General features: G+C 43.4%; 1 protein-coding gene across 6 annotated transcripts in view; it reads right to left on the reverse strand.

Moving 5' to 3' along the window:
• Positions 1–543: 543 nt before the first annotated feature.
• LOC149347164 (uncharacterized) overlaps positions 544–17,976 on the reverse strand; it is a 34,845-nt gene continuing 17,412 nt past the window's right edge. For 3 of the 6 annotated variants that reach the window (XM_089586907.1, XM_089586905.1, XM_089586903.1), the window contains 9 exons: positions 17,245–17,271; positions 10,276–10,308; positions 9,310–9,393; positions 8,366–8,389; positions 7,590–7,619; positions 7,087–7,116; positions 4,874–4,932; positions 4,683–4,754; positions 544–869 (listed from right to left, as the gene is read on the reverse strand). In XM_089586907.1, the coding sequence (XP_089443033.1) occupies positions 624–869; positions 4,683–4,754; positions 4,874–4,932; positions 7,087–7,116; positions 7,590–7,619; positions 8,366–8,389; positions 9,310–9,393; positions 10,276–10,308; positions 17,245–17,271 (605 nt within the window). In that variant the 3' untranslated portion in view covers positions 544–623. The remainder of the gene's footprint in view (positions 870–4,682; positions 4,755–4,873; positions 4,933–7,086; positions 7,117–7,589; positions 7,620–8,365; positions 8,390–9,309; positions 9,394–10,275; positions 10,309–17,244; positions 17,272–17,976) is intronic. The other 3 variants (XM_089586909.1, XM_089586906.1, XM_089586904.1) reach the window with 1 other exon arrangement.

Consider the following 17,976-nt stretch of genomic DNA (forward strand, 5'->3'; position numbering starts at 1 on the left):
CTATGCATCGTGAACAGTGCAGAAAAAGACTATGCTGCGACGAACACACAGTTCACTATAAAAGTATTTTTTGTTGGAAAACACTGCCTTTTGTCAGCAGAAACAGTTGCATACGCAGGTTTCCAAAAACAAAATACAGACGCGTGCTAGCACCAAGACTTCAATTGCACCGCGGTGTAAGGTTGTGCCTTGTGCATACTATTCGACGGCATTAGTCCTGGAGTTTAGGTAGCAATTTCGGATGAGTTTGGCAGCGACAAGGCTGCTCCGCACACGCACCGTTGTTAAATTGAAATGACCATACAGACTCTGTGCTACTGTGCCGGACGATACTATCTCTCTTGACTGTCTCAATCCCGCACACCTAGACTCAAACGTCATCATGGCCAGCGCTGTGACTTCAGCTCTTGATCGCGATGATCGATATTGTGCGCAAAATTTTTTACGCATGGAAAATGTGATTACAGTCTAATATACTGCCCTCAGCTAACACTAGGCACACTATTTCACTTGTTTCACATAGTTAACGTGTATACAAAAAAGGCTGATGCCAAGAAACAACTTTTATTCCACATACAAGCTTCTGACTCGTAAAACACTTTATTGGCACGAAGTCTTCATGCTCACTCGGCATAATCATTATTGGAGCTGCCGTCTTCATAGCTGCTATCGTAGTCGTAATAGGTACCATGGTTTATGTGGTCATTGTAGTTATAGTCTCCGCCATTGTCATCATAATAATGAACGGTGCCTTTCGGGACTTGACATTTAACCTCCTTTTTAAAAGGTCGCTGGCATCGTCCGCGACGACACACTCCTTTCAAGCACTTCTTACCGCCTTTGTTGAGTCTAGGACTTCTTCGCACGGCCTGAAATAAAAAGAAAATGGCTAGCTTATGCTTCGGGTCAACAGCAATAACGAACAATGATGATCAATCAGCTGTTTTTTTGCCCCCGTGGTTTACCTTTAATTTATAATATGCGGAGAAGCGACCGCTACTCTAGAGCAGGCCTCTTATGACAAAGAGAAAAAAGAAAGTCACAAGTAGAGAAAGAGAAAGAACAGAGATGGTGATGACTACATAAGTAAGATTCACATGCTCTCCGTAGGCCCAAACAGTAGACGCATATTATGTAAGGACCCTTTATCCATTTTTAATTTCGGATCCATTTTGTCTTCTTGGATACCAAGAAAGAGTGGAAAAGCCAATTTTACAAAAAGAAATAGATTATGAAGGCAATCTAATGATATATCGTTACATTTCACTGTAACAATTGGGGACATTGTAACAATTGGGGATAATTGGGGATATTCGCAGATGTCCCCACGGCCAGCTGGAATCTTTATGCTAATACCGCTTTTGCTATAGCCATAATTGTTCCCCGTTGTTTTTCTATGGCAGCCTTAACTGCACTACTCGATACAAGCTGTAGACAAACTTTGAAAGATATTGCTATGCATCGGTAAAAGTGGTCATTACCTTCAATAATTCCTTAACTCGGTAACGTTGCCGCGACTTTCAAACCTCCATGCGAAGCGACCGGAACACTGGCTCTTTGGCGACCACACATCATTAGTGGCTGCATATCGAAGCCGTTCATGTGCCTGTGCGTACGGCGAATGGTAAAGGCTATCTTCGACGTGTGGACCTTCTATACTGTAGTTTTTGTGATGGTGACTTGCGCCTTTCCTGTTATGCTGCCGTCATGCTAACTTCACGCCAAGTGAACAGGAAAATTGACAGTGGGTATTATGTAATACGGGGCACCACCTGGCGCATGCTGGTGTGCATATATCTCACAAACAAGCAGAAAGTGAGTGCATCGGCTTGGGTAGTTAGGAATTTAGGCAGTGATTATGCTAAGCTAGAACAAGTCTCAGAAAACGAAGGGGATAACAGTGCATTTTGGATAGTTACACAAACAGCTTGAATAGTACAACATAAAGGAGTTATATAAAGCATTAGGAATTCTTTCACGATAGCTTCTGCTGCTTGCAGCTAAGCTTCATTGCGGTAAATGCCCGCAACCTTCTAACCTTCTATGAACAAACCAAACATAAAAAATGAGGAAAATGATAGGTGTAACGTAAAGAGATCGCAAGCGGGCGGAGTGGGTGAGAGAACAAATGGGCGTTAATGATATCCTAGTTGAAATCAAGAGGAAGAGGTGGGCTGGGCAGGGCATGTAATGTGAAGACAAGATAACCACTGGTCCTTATGGGTAACGGAGTGGATTCTAAGAGAAGGCAAGCGTAGCAGGGGGGGGGGGGGGGGGCAGAAAGTTAGGTGGGAGGATGACATTAAGAAATTTGCGAGAAAACGGTGGCCGCAGCTGGCGACAGGGTTGATTGGAGGGACATGGGAGAGGCCTTTGCCCTGCAGTGGGCGTAGTCAGGCTGATGATGATGATGATGCAACAAGGCCAATATGGTTACAAAGATATTAAAAAGTGAACTCCAAGTTTTCTGCTTTCGCTTTCTATTTTCAGTCCAATAACTGCAAAACGTAGATTTGTTAGCACAGTTCGTGAAACACTAATGGTAACGTCAGTACAACACAGCTTTCCCTGTCGGTATCGTAGCAGCAAAACTGGTATTTTATCACAGGTTAACGGGTTCCATACTTCACCACGACGGCAGATGTTAAATCTAGACCAAAACACTCATGGCGCCCATATCGAACTATAGGCATCCAGCATTGTGTGCTCTCAAAGCTGTCGTGCTTCTTTAGCGTGTAATAATCTAAAAAAAAATCATTGCAAGACTTCTCGTACTTGGGACGTTGTAGGCTCCCTCTCTAAGAAGCGGGGATGTTGGTGCGGTTATTCATGATTATTTTTGGGAAGAGGACACGATGCATCACTGAGTAGAAATACGAGGCAGCCGGACTACATTCTCCAGTGAGAGCTTTTGTCATCATTTAAACTTTCAGCAAACTTGCATTGTAGTTCTATTCACATTTACCCGTTGTTGCCGGTATACTAATTGTCGGTGCGCAGGTGCCAAAGTGTCCTTGAAACTTATTCATTGTGCATGAACGCAAAAAAAAATTCCATGCTTGATCCATTGCCCTATCACCTGAGCAAAAAAGTGTAATTTTCATATATGTTTAATAAATGCCAAGATGCTTAAAAACCTATGCTCTCCAATGTTCGTTATTTTGTACAATTGGGGGTACTTAATAACAGCTGCTACTATGCAAATTGTCGCCCATAGTAGGCTGTGAGTTGAAAAATTCGTCATTAGCGTACTGTTTTTGGTTTCAAAAACATCATTCTTACTAATTGCTATGATGAGTGGACCTAACTTCCTAATTTTATTGTCAGTCAAGAATCGCGTATAAATGAAATAAATATCTTAGCTCATTTACATTCCCTCCTTCTTGCGAGTTTTTTTTTTACTTTCTGTCAGTGATAAATTAGTTTTGAAAAGGTTTGTTGCACGAAACAAAGGCTCACAAGTGCACCCCGTGCACTTCAACACTGCGGCACCGTCTTTGTATTTTGACGAAATTTTTGCGCGTTCGAGTCGCACGCTCTAGCAACTCTTCTTCTCTCAACCGAAAAAGCAATTACAATAAAAATGGGTCTCCAACACGAGCCGCTTCTAAGCTAGGCACAGAGTGCATTGTAAAATTTATGGGACACAGCTGCTTTCCTTTTTCGACAAATTTCTCCAAGAGGTGCCCAAAAATACTTTCCCGGATAAAAAAAAGAAAATTGATTTCCTTGCCATATCACTTAGCCACGTTCTTATCAACAGGAGACAAACATTCATGCATGGAATAACTCTTAATGCTGTGCACTCTGCACAGCTTTTATGCAGGGTGGGGCAAGGTAAGCGAGTGTGCGAAAGTCATTGTTCTGCCGTTCTGTTCAGTCCAGGTTAGCCTAGTTGGTAGAACGACTGCCCAGAGTTGAAGTAGTCTTCTGTTCTTCTCTGGCATGAACTACTGTCTCGAAATAAAATGCGTATAGGGAAGCTGTCTGTTTTTGTTAGCAATCTTATTGCTGTGCTTCGGTGAATCTCTTGAACATTTACGGTCTTGTTTCACGTTTCTTCACATTTTCGGGTACTCCTCTGTGCACGTTGAATTAAAAGCCAAATCCTAGCACACAAATATTTAAATAACCGCATTATAACTTCGCATTTACTACCTTATTCATCAAACAGTCTGCACACTTCTACTCAAAGGTAGCATACTCAAGTATAGTTCATGACAGTGCGATAGTGTACGCAACCAAGATAAGTAGTATGGCTCTTTACGTGTTATATATTTCATGACGGCATTTACTAAGTACAAGTGCACAGAAAAGCGAAGGATAATCTTTCCAGCATGACCCATCATGAATCTCGGGATGTGGGCATCAATCGTCCATTCCAGAGACCCTGATTTGGCTTTTTCGTCTTTAGTCTCGCATTTCATGTCTAACTAGAACCTGTAATATTATTGTGAATAATATGGAAGTCGTGTTCGTAATATTTGCTTCCTTGTAAAGTGTGGAAAGCTTTAGGTGCAAAAATTTTTGCTGATCCTGCAAGTACAATACACTTATTTATTTTTATTGGTGACGCTAAGTGTGCCGCCCGGCATAAAACGTGATGTTAGTAACGAACGCTATAATACGTTAAAAAAAGCACTAAGCCCGGTTATACATACACTTAGGTGTCAAATACTTACATGTAAGCATGGAGTTCCATCAACAATCGGGTAAGTCCGCCCTCTGCACGTTCCTGTGCAGGTAGCTGTGTACTGTTAGGAAGAGGAGAATATTTACAGAATGCCGGGGTGTACCCCGGTATTCTAAAGTAGCAATGCCAATATATACTGCTCTTTTTTAAACAAGAAAACAAGAAACGCCTTCTGCTCACCAAATCGTGTTTGCTTTGAAGAACTTTGTGCTCACAGCCTTTACTGTCGAATAGTGTTCCTGGAAAAAAAATCATTTCAAGCAAACTTCTAATAAAGCTCTCTCAGGATAGAATGTTGTAATAGCTCGCATTATAACTCGAGATTTTATATTTGTTGTTCTTCCATTGTGCTCTCACTAGGTGTTTCTACACATACATATTCAAGCATCGCAAAGTCAACTTGCCCGAAGTCACACCTAGTTTCACTCTGCTATTTTCGTCTTTTATTATCAGGGATGTTTAATAGCCTTCAGAATAGATGTATTAATGATAGATGCAAAGTAAAAACTGCCAACGCTCTTGAAATGCGATACTAGGACGAGTAAACTGCAGACGAAAAAAAGAACTACAACGAAGGAACACTCGGACGACGAAGATGATGCCGGGAAGCAGTATCATCGTTGTCCTCCTCGTGTGTTCCTTTGTTGTCGCTGTTCTTTTCGGCTGCAGTTTACTAATAATAATGGGCAACTAGCTCAAAAATCCGCCTTCTTAAAAGCAATACTAGAACATGCACAATCATGTATCTCTGCTTCTCTGAAGACTATTCTTTCATCAAACCGGCACTGTTCGGTTGCATGCATGTTACCTCCAAAGTGCACAGCAGGATTGTTTTCGGGCTTTTATGAGAAGTGGATAACCTCGTTGTGGAATCTGTGAAGGTGTTGTGGGTCCATTTGGAACTCTCACTCAGATTATTCTTGTTAGGGCATTCCAAATAACAAATCCAAGTTGGCTCGAATATTCTGAATTTCAGTATACAAAATTTTAAGCCAATAGTTGGGGATTCATTCATTTCTCTGACCACAAGGCGCAGGATGTGCTTTTGTCTCCGCCTTTTAACAACCCTGATATAAACAGCATAGGCAGCAGGCATGTATCGTAGACATGGAATGCGAAATATTCTGCAGTATAGTTGAATCTTAAGCGCAAGCTTGGTTAGGATGTTCACTGCAATGTTGTAGTGGCAACCTTGAAAAATAAATTTGTGCCAGTACACTTAATCAGTACATCAGTATAGTCTTTAGCAGCAGCTTTTCTACCAGAAAATGATGATCAGTAACATTACGCTACTAGTGCGTACAACGCCTGTGCCACTCATTTGAAAGGTCTTTCATTCAGCTGGGAGATCAATTGCAATAGTGTCTACCAGATTGTACAGTTGGGGACAAAAGTCTCCGGACCACGCGTTCCTCAAACGAAGCTTATAGCTCTACAATCAGACAGCTGCTGGATACCGCACTTGTGGAGATGAAAGAACAAAAATTTAACTTTTACCTCCACAAGTGTAGTCCCCAGCCGCCGAACAATAGCAGAGCTATCGGCTTCGTTAGAGGAACCCGTGGTCCGGAGAGTTTTGTCTCCCACTGTACACTGCTCAGCCATTTGAATGTTTTACCGGTTCCGGCCCATGCACGGCAGGACCTATCGCACTACTGCAATCTACAGGTTCTCATATGGCAGCTATTCAGACCATCATAATTTCAGTATAAAGGGTATTGGCAAGAAAAAACTCCCACAGAGGAGCTTATGAGCGCTGCTGCCTATCTGTTACATCAAAATGGTAATTATGTGTGCAGATGAACGCCATGAACGAGATGAAGGAGATGAATGACAGAATAGGCGCTCTTCGAATGCAAATAATGCTGTAGGAATAACCGGCTCTTCGACTTCTGGCTTCACACCTGCCTCACTTCCATTCGAGGATTTACACTTAAAATGTCAAATGAAACTGCAAGCCCGTGTTTTTTTTACCTACAATGCTTATAACTTCTCTGAGATAAAAGCTAACAAGGCCGCGGTGCCTGAGAGCTTTTTGCTCACGGAACAAACATCCCCACCTAACGAGTCGGACCATGTTATTCCTCACGTTTCGCTTTGGCGACTTTGCGCTTTTGACGAATCGTCCGCGAACATATGCTGAATCTATTTAACTTTCAACCTTCGTGGAGTGTTTTGCAAGGATATGCCCCTCGCATTTTTCGCAGTCCGCAGCACGATATGTGCGCGCGTCATGTATTTAATAAGCAAACTCCCAATGAACATGTTTAAACATCGCTGTGTGGTTAACAATTAATTTAACTTCTTTTGAGGACCCTAGCATGTCGTCCTCTTTGTTAAATCACAATTATTCAGCGGTTGCTACTAAAGTACTCAATTATTGTGCAACTTACCATATTTATCATCTTCCTTTGGGTGAGGGCCTGAAAGCAAGGGAGAAAAATACATACAAAGGAAGGAAAGAAAATACAAAGGGGCAGTGGGAACGAAGGGCCATTCATTCGACAGGTGAACAATTTCGTGCTCTAGCTGCACCAGAAAAATTACCGCATAAGATATTGCCTTTTTCTTCACTGGTTCAATAAGAAGTTTTTATTATTTTATTTTTTATATACCGCCTGATCCAAGCTGTGACCTTACAGGGCCGTACCGACGTAATTGCTGATACAGTGGATAGTAGACTAGTAGACTGGATAAAGAATAATGTTCGTGAATTGTCAGAAATACACCACAATTTTTGTACATCTATCTACAACATTTTGGCGTAATTGGCTATGGTTTCTCAGCGTTCATTTAGTTTTGTTTGCACCTCGAAAAGTATTTACTTTTCTTTGTGCACGCGTTTGGAATAAACACGTAATAATTTGAGAAGTACTTTAAAAATTGATCTACTTACGCTTAGTCGTCTTGGTTGGCCGTGGTCGCCCTGAGTTATAATCGAGAAAAGAAAGCAAACAAAGTGCATTTAAAGACACTTGTGTGGAGGATATCAACTTGTAAGAAACATTTCCCAGGAAGAAAGATTTTTAAACTCTACCTCGGAGTTTCTACACTCTAAGAATACCAAATCTTGCAACACGGCAAAGATTGCAGCACTGACCACGACAAAAATCAAACTAAAATCATGTTTTCAGTCTCATATGGGACCCGGAAATCAAACTCAACGCGACAGTGGAACCGAGATTAATACGCCCCATACTCCCACATCTGCATTGTATAAGGGAGGTGCGAGGTTACCTCCCTAGTGCCGCCTTGAGCCCACCTGCGATATAGTGCGTACAAGCTTTCCTCTGGCCTAGTGCTCGGCTGAAGTGGGCCAAATGCTTGCAAAATGGGTGTTTGTCCCCACCTCGTGTAGAAGAAAAACGCCTTCTGCCATGCAGTTCTTAGGATACATCTGCCCTTCAGCCATAAAAATCAACATCATCGTAACAAAAATCTCTTCACTTTTGGCGTTAATCTATGCGGCTTTACCTGCCACATAATGGCAAACCGTTGTCTATAGTGAGTCAATAGGAGGGAAGTACATTGTAACGTGACCAGGCGTAACGATTTATTATAGGAGTTAAGTATGCTACATCCGCTGCAGGTCTATTGCGGCAAGGTATCTTTGCCGCGAATAGCCTAAACCTTTAGGAAACTATCAAAGAGTAACCGGTGTCTGTAACTTACGGGTGCGTTTCGTCCGTGTGGTACCTTGAAAGGAAACAAAAGGGACTCATAAGAACATCAAATAGCAAATTTGAAATCAAAACACTAATTTGTCTGTGACGCTTTATTCCTGGTTGAAATATTAGAGAGAACACTTTATTCCTATGCGAAGGAAAATTAAGAAAAAAAATACAAGTTCGAAGTTGGTGATATTTGTAGAAGCTGGCATGCCTAGTTGATTTCTTAAGTTGCAGACTAGCGCTTTGACACCGTCATTGACCATTACATGATGCGTAGCGGAAGTGGTATTCTAAATATTTTTTTTCACTTGGTGCCTGCCAACCATTGTACATCAGCCATTCAGAAGTTTTTAAGGAAATCTAAGCGTCATTTCATCCGCAGTATCAGACATACGAAATATGCATGAAGCCTGTATACAAAGATCTAACTACGGCTGGTTGAAAGTTACATGGTCATGCAATTGTTTAGCGATGTTTGCATATTTAATCACTAAAAATGGAAGTAGTCGTCTGAATACGATGGGAAAGCGCTCTTACAAAACTCTGCGGACCCCGTCGCATTTGTAATGAAAAACAAAGCTTTACAGCGAAAACGCTGTAGCAAGGCTCAATGTCGTTCCTGAGTAGAGGCAACTGAAGATATGCGTGCCAGCAGTTCACCAGTCGCAAAAAGTAGAAACTGTATCAAACAACTGATTCCAGTTGAAATATGTAAATGTTATTCCTACTCTGGAGAACGCGAGTGAAAATTAAGAAAAAGGGAGCTTGGTATCGCTACTTATTGTGGATGCCGTGATAGCTTCAGCCGCGTGCTGCAAATTGCATTAACGATAGGAGAGTTTCCTCTGCTTATAAATACACCAGCAGTCCTTCAGCTGAAAAGGATGCAGCTGCACCAATTGCAGTGCTGATATACAACATGGAAGATTTCTCCGAAAGGCTTACTTGCTGATGTGGCTTCGGCTGTAGAGGAAATGTTTATCTTAGTAGTAGTCGCACTCGTCGTGGTTATTGCATCAGTGCTGGGACCTGCGGGGAAAGGCAGTTGTTTAAGTAACAGAGCTAATTCATGTCGTTTTAGGAATAATGTCATTTAATGGGGCTAGCCATTGCTTAACGCGGGGTAAACAAGCAGCCGGTCAAAGTAGCTATTTAAGGTAAACTGGTGTGCGGTAACAACGATTATGCCGTAACGTTGCCAACAGGCTCCCTCAGAGCCCAGCACTGCATGTCTTGTCTTGGCTTACTGTGGACCTAGAATAGAATGACAGGCTATACTATCTGCGAAGCACCCGGAATGGTTTTTCTGGTGATATTATTCAATGCGAGATGGTTGTCAGGTTCCTAAAAGAGTGTGGTCTTGTCGTACTAGACGAAAAGACAGCATGCCTGCTTTACCTCGAGATCATTTCCCTGGAAGTTAAACGGATATTATTATTTCAGTTCGTAGCTGCCTACGCAACTGCCTAACAGGCCTGATTTATCTCTTTGGGACGTCTATCAGCACTAAGGGTAAGAGCCAAGATGCGAACAGCACAGTGTACAAGAAAGCGATCACGATCCAGCCTGCAGTAATTCCAAGTGTCGGCAGTTCAGTGAGAAATTCTTTCTGAAAGTTTATTTCCAAACGTATAAATAGGTGCCACAATTGCTTACGATGAGAGGCTTGCTTTGCAAGAAAAGAAAAACATCTCCATAAAGTGCAATAGCTTAGATTTGACTTTAGCGGTGCCAAGTGTGACTTTGCAAAAAATTCCTTCGATATTTTTCTTCGAACTTCATGAATCAGATTTGCAATAATTTTAATATGCCAGCCATCACATTAGGAGTAGTAGGACTGACTGTGGTGTGCGCACCCTAAGTGATGGTACTGCCGTTTAGGCAAATGAGTACTTGAAATGAAACACTTACTTCCTTCGGTGGCATTCCCGAGAATAATAGGTTCTTGAAGGAGAAAGAAAGAAGCATCTTATTAGCTACCACATTGGGAAGTCTTAACAAGCCCAAAATTCTCACCACTTAGTGGGGTACGCAACGCTGCTGCGCTACACGATAAAACAAATACAACTATTTCGACCAATCATGCATGTCTGGATAAAAATCAAAATACATTGTAACTTATCTAGCCATATACCAGTAATCACTCCTGTGCTAAAATAGATTAATTTATTTGTTAATTATAATTATGGCACACAGTTCCACTCCTTATATTATTTGCATTTTAGCTGTACGAGTCCTTGTTTGTGCTGAAGAATGTGAAACAAAAACGCAGCCGCTTCAGGAACATAGGAAAAATGGGCGTAGGATGCACGCCGACCGAAAATAGCAGAAGTATATTATGCACTGAAATGAATGACAGGATTAAATAACCTGGCTGCTACCATATTTCGTTTTCTTTCACCACGTTCTCTGCGCCTTGTACCACTGAATCAGTAAGAGAAGAAATGACAGAAAGGACGCAGAAATTCTTTAGCCTGTCAAAAGCAGCAACATTTCAACATCTCGCGTTTGGCGCTAGTCAAAGCGAATTTCCTTACAGCTCATCGCTATCTTCTTCGCGACTTTACTAAGGTTGAAATAGCTGAATAACATTGTCTCAAAGTGTAGGCTAAATAGAGCATTCCCTTCAACGAAGAACGAAGCACAAAATGAGTGCATTATGTATGCATTGCAATGCGTTACGTTTTGTAAAAAATAAATAATGCTACAAATACGTTTTCGCCTGGGCGGTCTCGTCAGGTAAGAATCATCAACAGTAGTGAATGGGGAGTGAAAATATGAATAGCCTCGTCACAGCTTCATATCCAGAATTAAATGTCTAACAAGAAGTTCGGCATCGGCAAAGAGTTATTTTTCTTTTTCTACTAAATCATCGCACGCCCCTGCACGGGAGAGGCATGCTGTGCTTAAAGACTTTTATCGCAGCTTTTAGGACTTCATTATAATGAAACGTTTTTCATAAGTACACGTTACGCTACTGAGCCATAGTTGAACCCGAGAGCAGCGGCCGCGTTTCGGTGGAGGCGAAATGCAAAAGGCGCCCGTGTGCTGTGCGGTGTCAGTGCATGTTGAAGATCCCCAGGTGGTCGAAATTGTTCCGGGGCCCTCCACTACGCCACAGCTTCCTGTGTTCCTTTTTTTTAGTGCCACCTTAATCCCTTCACTGAAAGCTTGGTTGAGGTGACCGCCGAGAAGTGATGAGACAGTTACCCCCCATTTAATTGCCGGATAACGAATAATTTTTTTTCATAACAGTGCATTTATTTTTTCCTGGTGGCCAATCAATTCTCTGTAGTCATACTTTCACATGTCGTGACCTCCCAAGGCATCATCGATGCAACGGTACCGAAGATTTTCATTTTATTTTAATCTCTTGTCCCATGTTGCCTTCTGCACTAAGAAAGCAGAAATTATAATAAACTGCTACTAGCCACAAGTCCCTGCTGTTGCAGCTGTTCAAAAACGCGTCTGTTGCACTGGACCAGGAAATGCAGTACCAGTCCAGAACGTTTATAACGGTGCATTCAGAACCAACCTTTCTATACCAAAATAGATAGATAGAGAGAGAGAGACTCTTTAATGAAGAGCAGAGAATTTAGCCGGCGTTTAAAAATCGCTGGCATGCTACTCTGCGTAGGGAGGGGAATTTGGGTGATAAAGACAGAAGGAGAGCAGAGTGGAAGAGGTAAAAAAAAAAACGAAGATAAAATGCGGCCATGAAATGGGTACTAAGGATGCAATGGCGAGTATTGATGTAACCTATGGAGTGATGGAGTGCATAGTCCGTCAAATGGGCTGACGAAGTTCACTGCATGAAGAATGCATGAAGGTGACGTGCAAGTGAATTTAAAGCTTATCGAGATGTCCAATGTCTTTTAAATATGTGAATAGAAAAGTCATTGCAAGTCTCTGTTGCCTAAGGCAGGCTAAGGGACCTAAAACTTTGTCCATTATAAGGGGCACTGAGCAGAGCTTCTGCATGCAATGTTCATAGTACGCACGCTCGTTAGCATATGCAGGGCACTCAAGCAAGATATGCTCCACAGTTTCTATCGCGGCACAGTTGTCACAGTGCGGACTGTCCATTTGTCTAAAACGGTATCGTAAGCCGTTTGTATATGCAGCATTAAGACGAAGTCGATGATAAAGTGTTTCCAGATGTCGAGGAATTCTGGGTGAGAGTCTTGATCTAAGATGTGGGTCGATTGAGTGAAGAAATTGGTACTGATATGTCGGCAAACTCCAAAGCCGATACATTTCTTCGGAAGCAAAACTTTTGGCCACCTGGGACGCATCAGATTTCGTAAAAAAAGTTCTAATGTATCTCCGATGTTGATGGCCCTTACGGGCCGCTTCATCTGCTTTTTCATTAGCCTGAGTGCCACAGTGAGCAGGTACCCACTGAAATGTTATGCAGTGGCCTGCGGCAATAGCTAAATGATGTAGATATCCGATGTCCAGGGAAACTGGCTGGTGATTCGTTTTCTTCAGCAGGTTGGCCAGGATCTGGAGAGATGCTTTCGAATCGGTGAAGATAACCCAACGGTCGGCGGTTCGGCGCAGGATGTAAGAAAGAGCTTCCTTAATGCCGTGAAGCTCAGCTGTTGTAGAGGATGTCGTCCCCTGCAGCCGGTAAGAAAGGGCATGGCCTGTTGAGGGCACATAAAGGCCACATGAAGAGGTTTCTTTAGTAGTTGAACCATCGGTGAAGATATGGGTGTGCTTTCTATATTCCTCCGTTAAGTAGGCGAGAGTAGTTTGCAGAAGCGCTGCCCGTGGCATGCGGCTCTTTGCATTCACACCTGGAACAAACTTCTTCACCTTTACAGGAGAGAGTGTCCATGGAGGAAAGGCCAGAGGTAGTATTTTCTGTGGCTGATTAATAGTAGGGATGGGCAGGAGCTGCACTGCCTGGCCAAAGCTAGAGTTGCTGTGAGTTAGGTGGACACGGTGCAGGAAGTGCTTCTTCCCTTGAAGAACATGGCGGAGATGGGTACGCATAGTTTCCTGGGCGGCAATCACCTCTAGTGGGAGACATCCTGCCTCCGCTACTGTTCCTGATGCAGAGGAACCCTTTGGGAGGCCAAGGCAGATTCGCAGGCAGTTTTTCCGTGCGGCAACGAGAGACTTATTGCTTGATGTAGATAATCTTTGAAACACTGGTAGACAGTAGCGCAAGGTTCCTTCAACGTAGGCTTTTTCAAGCAGAAGCATTGATCGGCAGTTGCTACCCCACCTTGTTCCCGCCATGAACCTAAACAGTTGCGATGCTGCAGTGATCCTCTCGCGGAGTTTTTTGATCTGAGGTGTCCATGACAGATTATAGTCGATTACAACACCCAGGAATCGCTGAGATCGTACATGTGGTAGCGATCGTCCGCCTAGGAGCAGCGGATATCGGGTCATCGTTTTTCTTGTAAACGCCATTGCAACACTCTTTTCTGGCGAGAGACGAAGACCTCTGGAAGCCAGGTACATCGAAATGTGCAATAGCGCTCTCTGTAGACGTTGCTGGGTGATATAGCGCGAGCGTGATGCGGTCCAGATGCAGATATCATCAGCATAAATTGTTATGCGGACCCCTCGCGGAAGGTTTCTTCTTATGTGTATAAGGGCAATATTGAACAGGAGAGGCCTGAGCACCGCTACCTGTGGTACGCCCCTCTCTACTGCGTGAAAGCGTGTTGGACCGTTTGGAGTGGTCATAAAAATTTGCCGTTCTTTCAAATAATGCCCAATCCATTTGTGTAGCTTTCCTCCAAGGCCAAGACTGGCAAAGGCGGCGAGAATTGCATGGTGAAAGACAGAGTCAAAGGCGGCCTTGATGTCTAGGAAAACGGCTGTCGGGATGTACCTAGCATGAAGGTACTCCTCAATTGATGAGACGAGGGAGATGATATTGTCAGTCGCAGACCTGTTTTGACGGAACCCGTTCATTTCTTGGGGGAACACATTTCGGCTTTCTAGGAACCAAGTTATGCGTTTGCTGATCATGCGCTCCATGAGCTTACCTACGCAGCTGAGTAGGGCAATGGGCCGGAATGATGCGTAGCTTGTTGGCTGCTTACAGGGTTTCAAAACAGGCACAATTTTCGCCAGCTTCCATTCCGTGTGGACCTCACCAGTCATCCAGGAAGAATTGTAATACTCCAGGAGTCGAAGACGGGAGGTGTGGGGTAGCTTTGCAATGGCTTCATAGGTCACCTCATCATGACCCGGAGACGTGTGTCTATTTGTCTCCGCGATAGCTGTGGATAGTTCTTCCATTGTGAAAGGCAGGTCTAACGCTGGCACTACCGCCTTTGGGATGCCTGATTGACCATTTGCGGAGAGTGTCGAATGCCCTGACCCTGCCGACAGTAGCCTGCAGTATTCTTCTGAGACTTCTCTTATAGATTTTTATTCGTGAAGGGAGAGTGCAGCGAAGGGGTGGAGTTGTTGAGGTGGCGTGCGCATACCTCTAACTATCCGCCAAATATTGGTTACTGGTTGGCGCACATCCAGCGTAGAACAAAAGTCACGCCACTTTTGCCGACTGAGTTTATCCATATAGCGTCGAATGTGACGTTGTGCCCGTCGGCATGCACGTAGGTCATCGAGGCTTTTTGTGCGCAGAGCTTTTCTTTCAGCTCGCCTGCGTATAGCGCAGAGCCTTTGAAATGTGTCATCATTTGAAGGTAGGCTATCATTTTTAGTTGTAATTTGTGTACTCGCTCTCAGGCAATACGCCATTGTTGATGCTAATTCCTTATTGCGAGTTGCCGCAGTAATTCCTCTGCTTACAGCGCCCTTGTATGCGTCCCAGTCTGTAGATTTTGTAAGGAATTTCTTTGGGTTCCTCTGCGCATGGGAAGGCGATATGAGGATTGGGTAATGGTCGCTTCCGCGTGTCTCTAAATCAGTGCACCAGCCAAAGTTGTGGGCGAAGGAACTTGTGACAAATGTCACGTCGATGCTGCTGGTAGTCGTCGGGCCTCGGAGGTAGGTGATGCTGCCATCATTTAATGGCTGAACTGAATGCTTGGAGAGAAGTTTTGCAAGCTTGGCACCTCGGGCACATGTATGTGAGCTGCCCCAAATTTCATTATGAGCATTGAAGTCTCCGCAAATAATATGCGGTGAGGGCGTCCTTGCTATCAAGTTATCAATTCTCATAGCATCAAATGGCGTGCCTGGCTCAAGATATACTCCAATCAGAGTGTACTGTAGTCCAGCAATAACTGTGACAGCGCACTCGTATTCATTGTCGCTGTGAGGCGGGACATCAACCGATGAGGCCGGGATATCCTTGTGAAAGCCTATCAACAATCTACTGACGTTATCTGGTCGTTGTGAATGATGGAAATAGTATCCGTGGAGTCGGAAAGTTTCCTCGACGCGTGATTCACAGATGACTATGAAGGGGAAGCGGTACGCTCGCACGAGCTGTCGGAAATCTCAGAGTTTAGAGCGTAGCCCGCGAGCGTTCCACTGGAAAATGGTGCATGTACGAAAGATGTGGATTGTCAGCTGCGGCGAAGTTCTCGCTGTTGAAGCCATGATTACTGAAGTGTGGTATTACGCCCCTGCGGAGCGTAGGAGACCGACACCAACGGCTCCATTGCAAGGACAGCTTCTACTTCTGGGAGTCCTCCTGACGAGGGGTTTGCACGGATAAGAGCCTTGATGGCTGCAAACAGCATCGGAATGAGTAGGCTTGTGATATCTTGTTCAGAGTTTCCGGTTTGCTGCTTGTCGCTGATCTTCCTGTCATGTTGTGGCGCCTTAGGCTCAGAGCGGGTGACGCTGTTTGTCGGGTCTTGTGCAGTGCGCTGCAGCAGCTTTGATGAAGGAGAAGAACCAACGGACTTCCCACGCTTCTTTTTTACTGCATCTGCGTAGGTCTTGTCAGGTGCTTTTCCACGCTGTGTTGACTGATTCTCGGAAAGAGCTGCCGTAGTCGTGAAAACCACGTCGGGGTTAGATAACATTGCGCTTAGTTCCTTTGGTACCGCACTAGCTTCCTAAGGTACGATAGTTAACTTCAAGCACTCCTGATGTCGAAGGCTGAGGTAGCCTGACTTTGAAATTGCTTTTTTGTTCCATGTCTTCTAATTGACAACGATATGAATAGAGTAAACTGAAATTCTATTTTGCACCTGTAGGTATATAAACCCGCTTCTTAAATGTTTCAAAACAATTGTAGAATTTCTATCAAGTGAAATCGCGGCCTGTTTGGTTACTTCAAGGAAAATGGAATTTCGTTCCATTCTCTTTAGCGTTGTTTTAACGGATAATTGCACAAAGAAAGTATAAATTCTGCAATTTAAAAAAAAAAAAACTTCATGCTATTTATTAGTTCCCGTGCGAAAGTATCGTTAGGCTCGAATTATAAAAACCGAAGACAGAGTTGCATAGTGCACAAGGTCCAGAAGTGCTTCTAGAAAGAAAAGTAGTCTAGTAATGCAAACTTTATTCTGAAATTCTTTGAGCATCAGCTTTCAATACCCATCAGAGTGGATGAGACCATCCACATCAAGGGTTGCTTTCATACCCCGAGAAAGAAAAACGGCTGGTTTGAAAACGCTTCGCTGCGTGAAATTCTGTCAGGAATGCTCTGAAAGTCAACTATTTTCATTGAAACCTGAGCTAGTAACGAATACCTACTCATGAAATCGCATTTTGAACAGTTGCGACGAAGTAATAACCCACAAGTAATACAATGTAGTGCAGCCAGTTGATGATCAAAATATACAACGTTCGTAGTTTGAAGATACAAATATGGAAAATATTAAGAAAATTGAGAGCTCAGTTTTCTCTGTGGAGGCTTCAGTAGCATCTGTGAACCGTGCTTTGGCACTGAAACAACTTTCTGCTTTGACTACAGTTCGAGTGACTTACGTTCTGGGGTGGAATCCTCGGTGCCTTCTAAATCGGGAAAATAAAACGAACACCTTTGATTATTTTGTCCTTTACTCAGCGAAAACCGAGAGCTTCTAATCAAATTCCATATTGGTACAAAGCCGTCGGGTACAGTGGAATCACGCACATTTCTTTTTCCTTTTCATGCTTCCACTAACAATCGCGATGGAAGTTTGTTGCTGCAATCAACTTAATCACCTGTTTCTGACTCGAATGTTTGCGATGATTCTGTTCGTAAGCGTTCAAGATTTGTTGCTGTCGGCCGGTAGCTGTAGTGTTTCTAACGTGCCCGCTAATGATATCCGACAAACTGTACCGTTGCCTTAACTTTGCAATAACCCCTAAAGGCGCGCGCCTTAGCTAGTAGTTTTTAATTTCGTATAGCCTAGCAAATCGCACACCGAGTAGTGCTGGAATCTCCTGACAATTTTGCGTTCATTCTGTGCCTAAATAAGATAGCGCGTCATGTTCACATTAGCAACAGGCAGCGAAGTGGTATGAAAGACCAGCCAAACAGCGAATATCATGAATATAACGTTTTGAAAGAAGATAAACAGTAGAACTTCAGTTATCCAAAGAGATTCACCACTCTAATACATGCAAGAAACCTCTCTAACTTTCTGAGTCCCTTTAGTGATCTGTTTATTATTCTTGCCGAGGCCGAAAGTGAAAAAAGTTCTACTGCGCATGGGGCCAATTAATCCGCAGCTG

The sequence above is a fragment of the Amblyomma mixtum genome, chromosome 4, assembly GCF_055824585.1.
Source record: "Amblyomma mixtum isolate Tamu chromosome 4, ASM5582458v1, whole genome shotgun sequence".
In the NCBI taxonomy this organism is placed as follows: Eukaryota; Metazoa; Arthropoda; class Arachnida; order Ixodida; family Ixodidae; genus Amblyomma; species Amblyomma mixtum.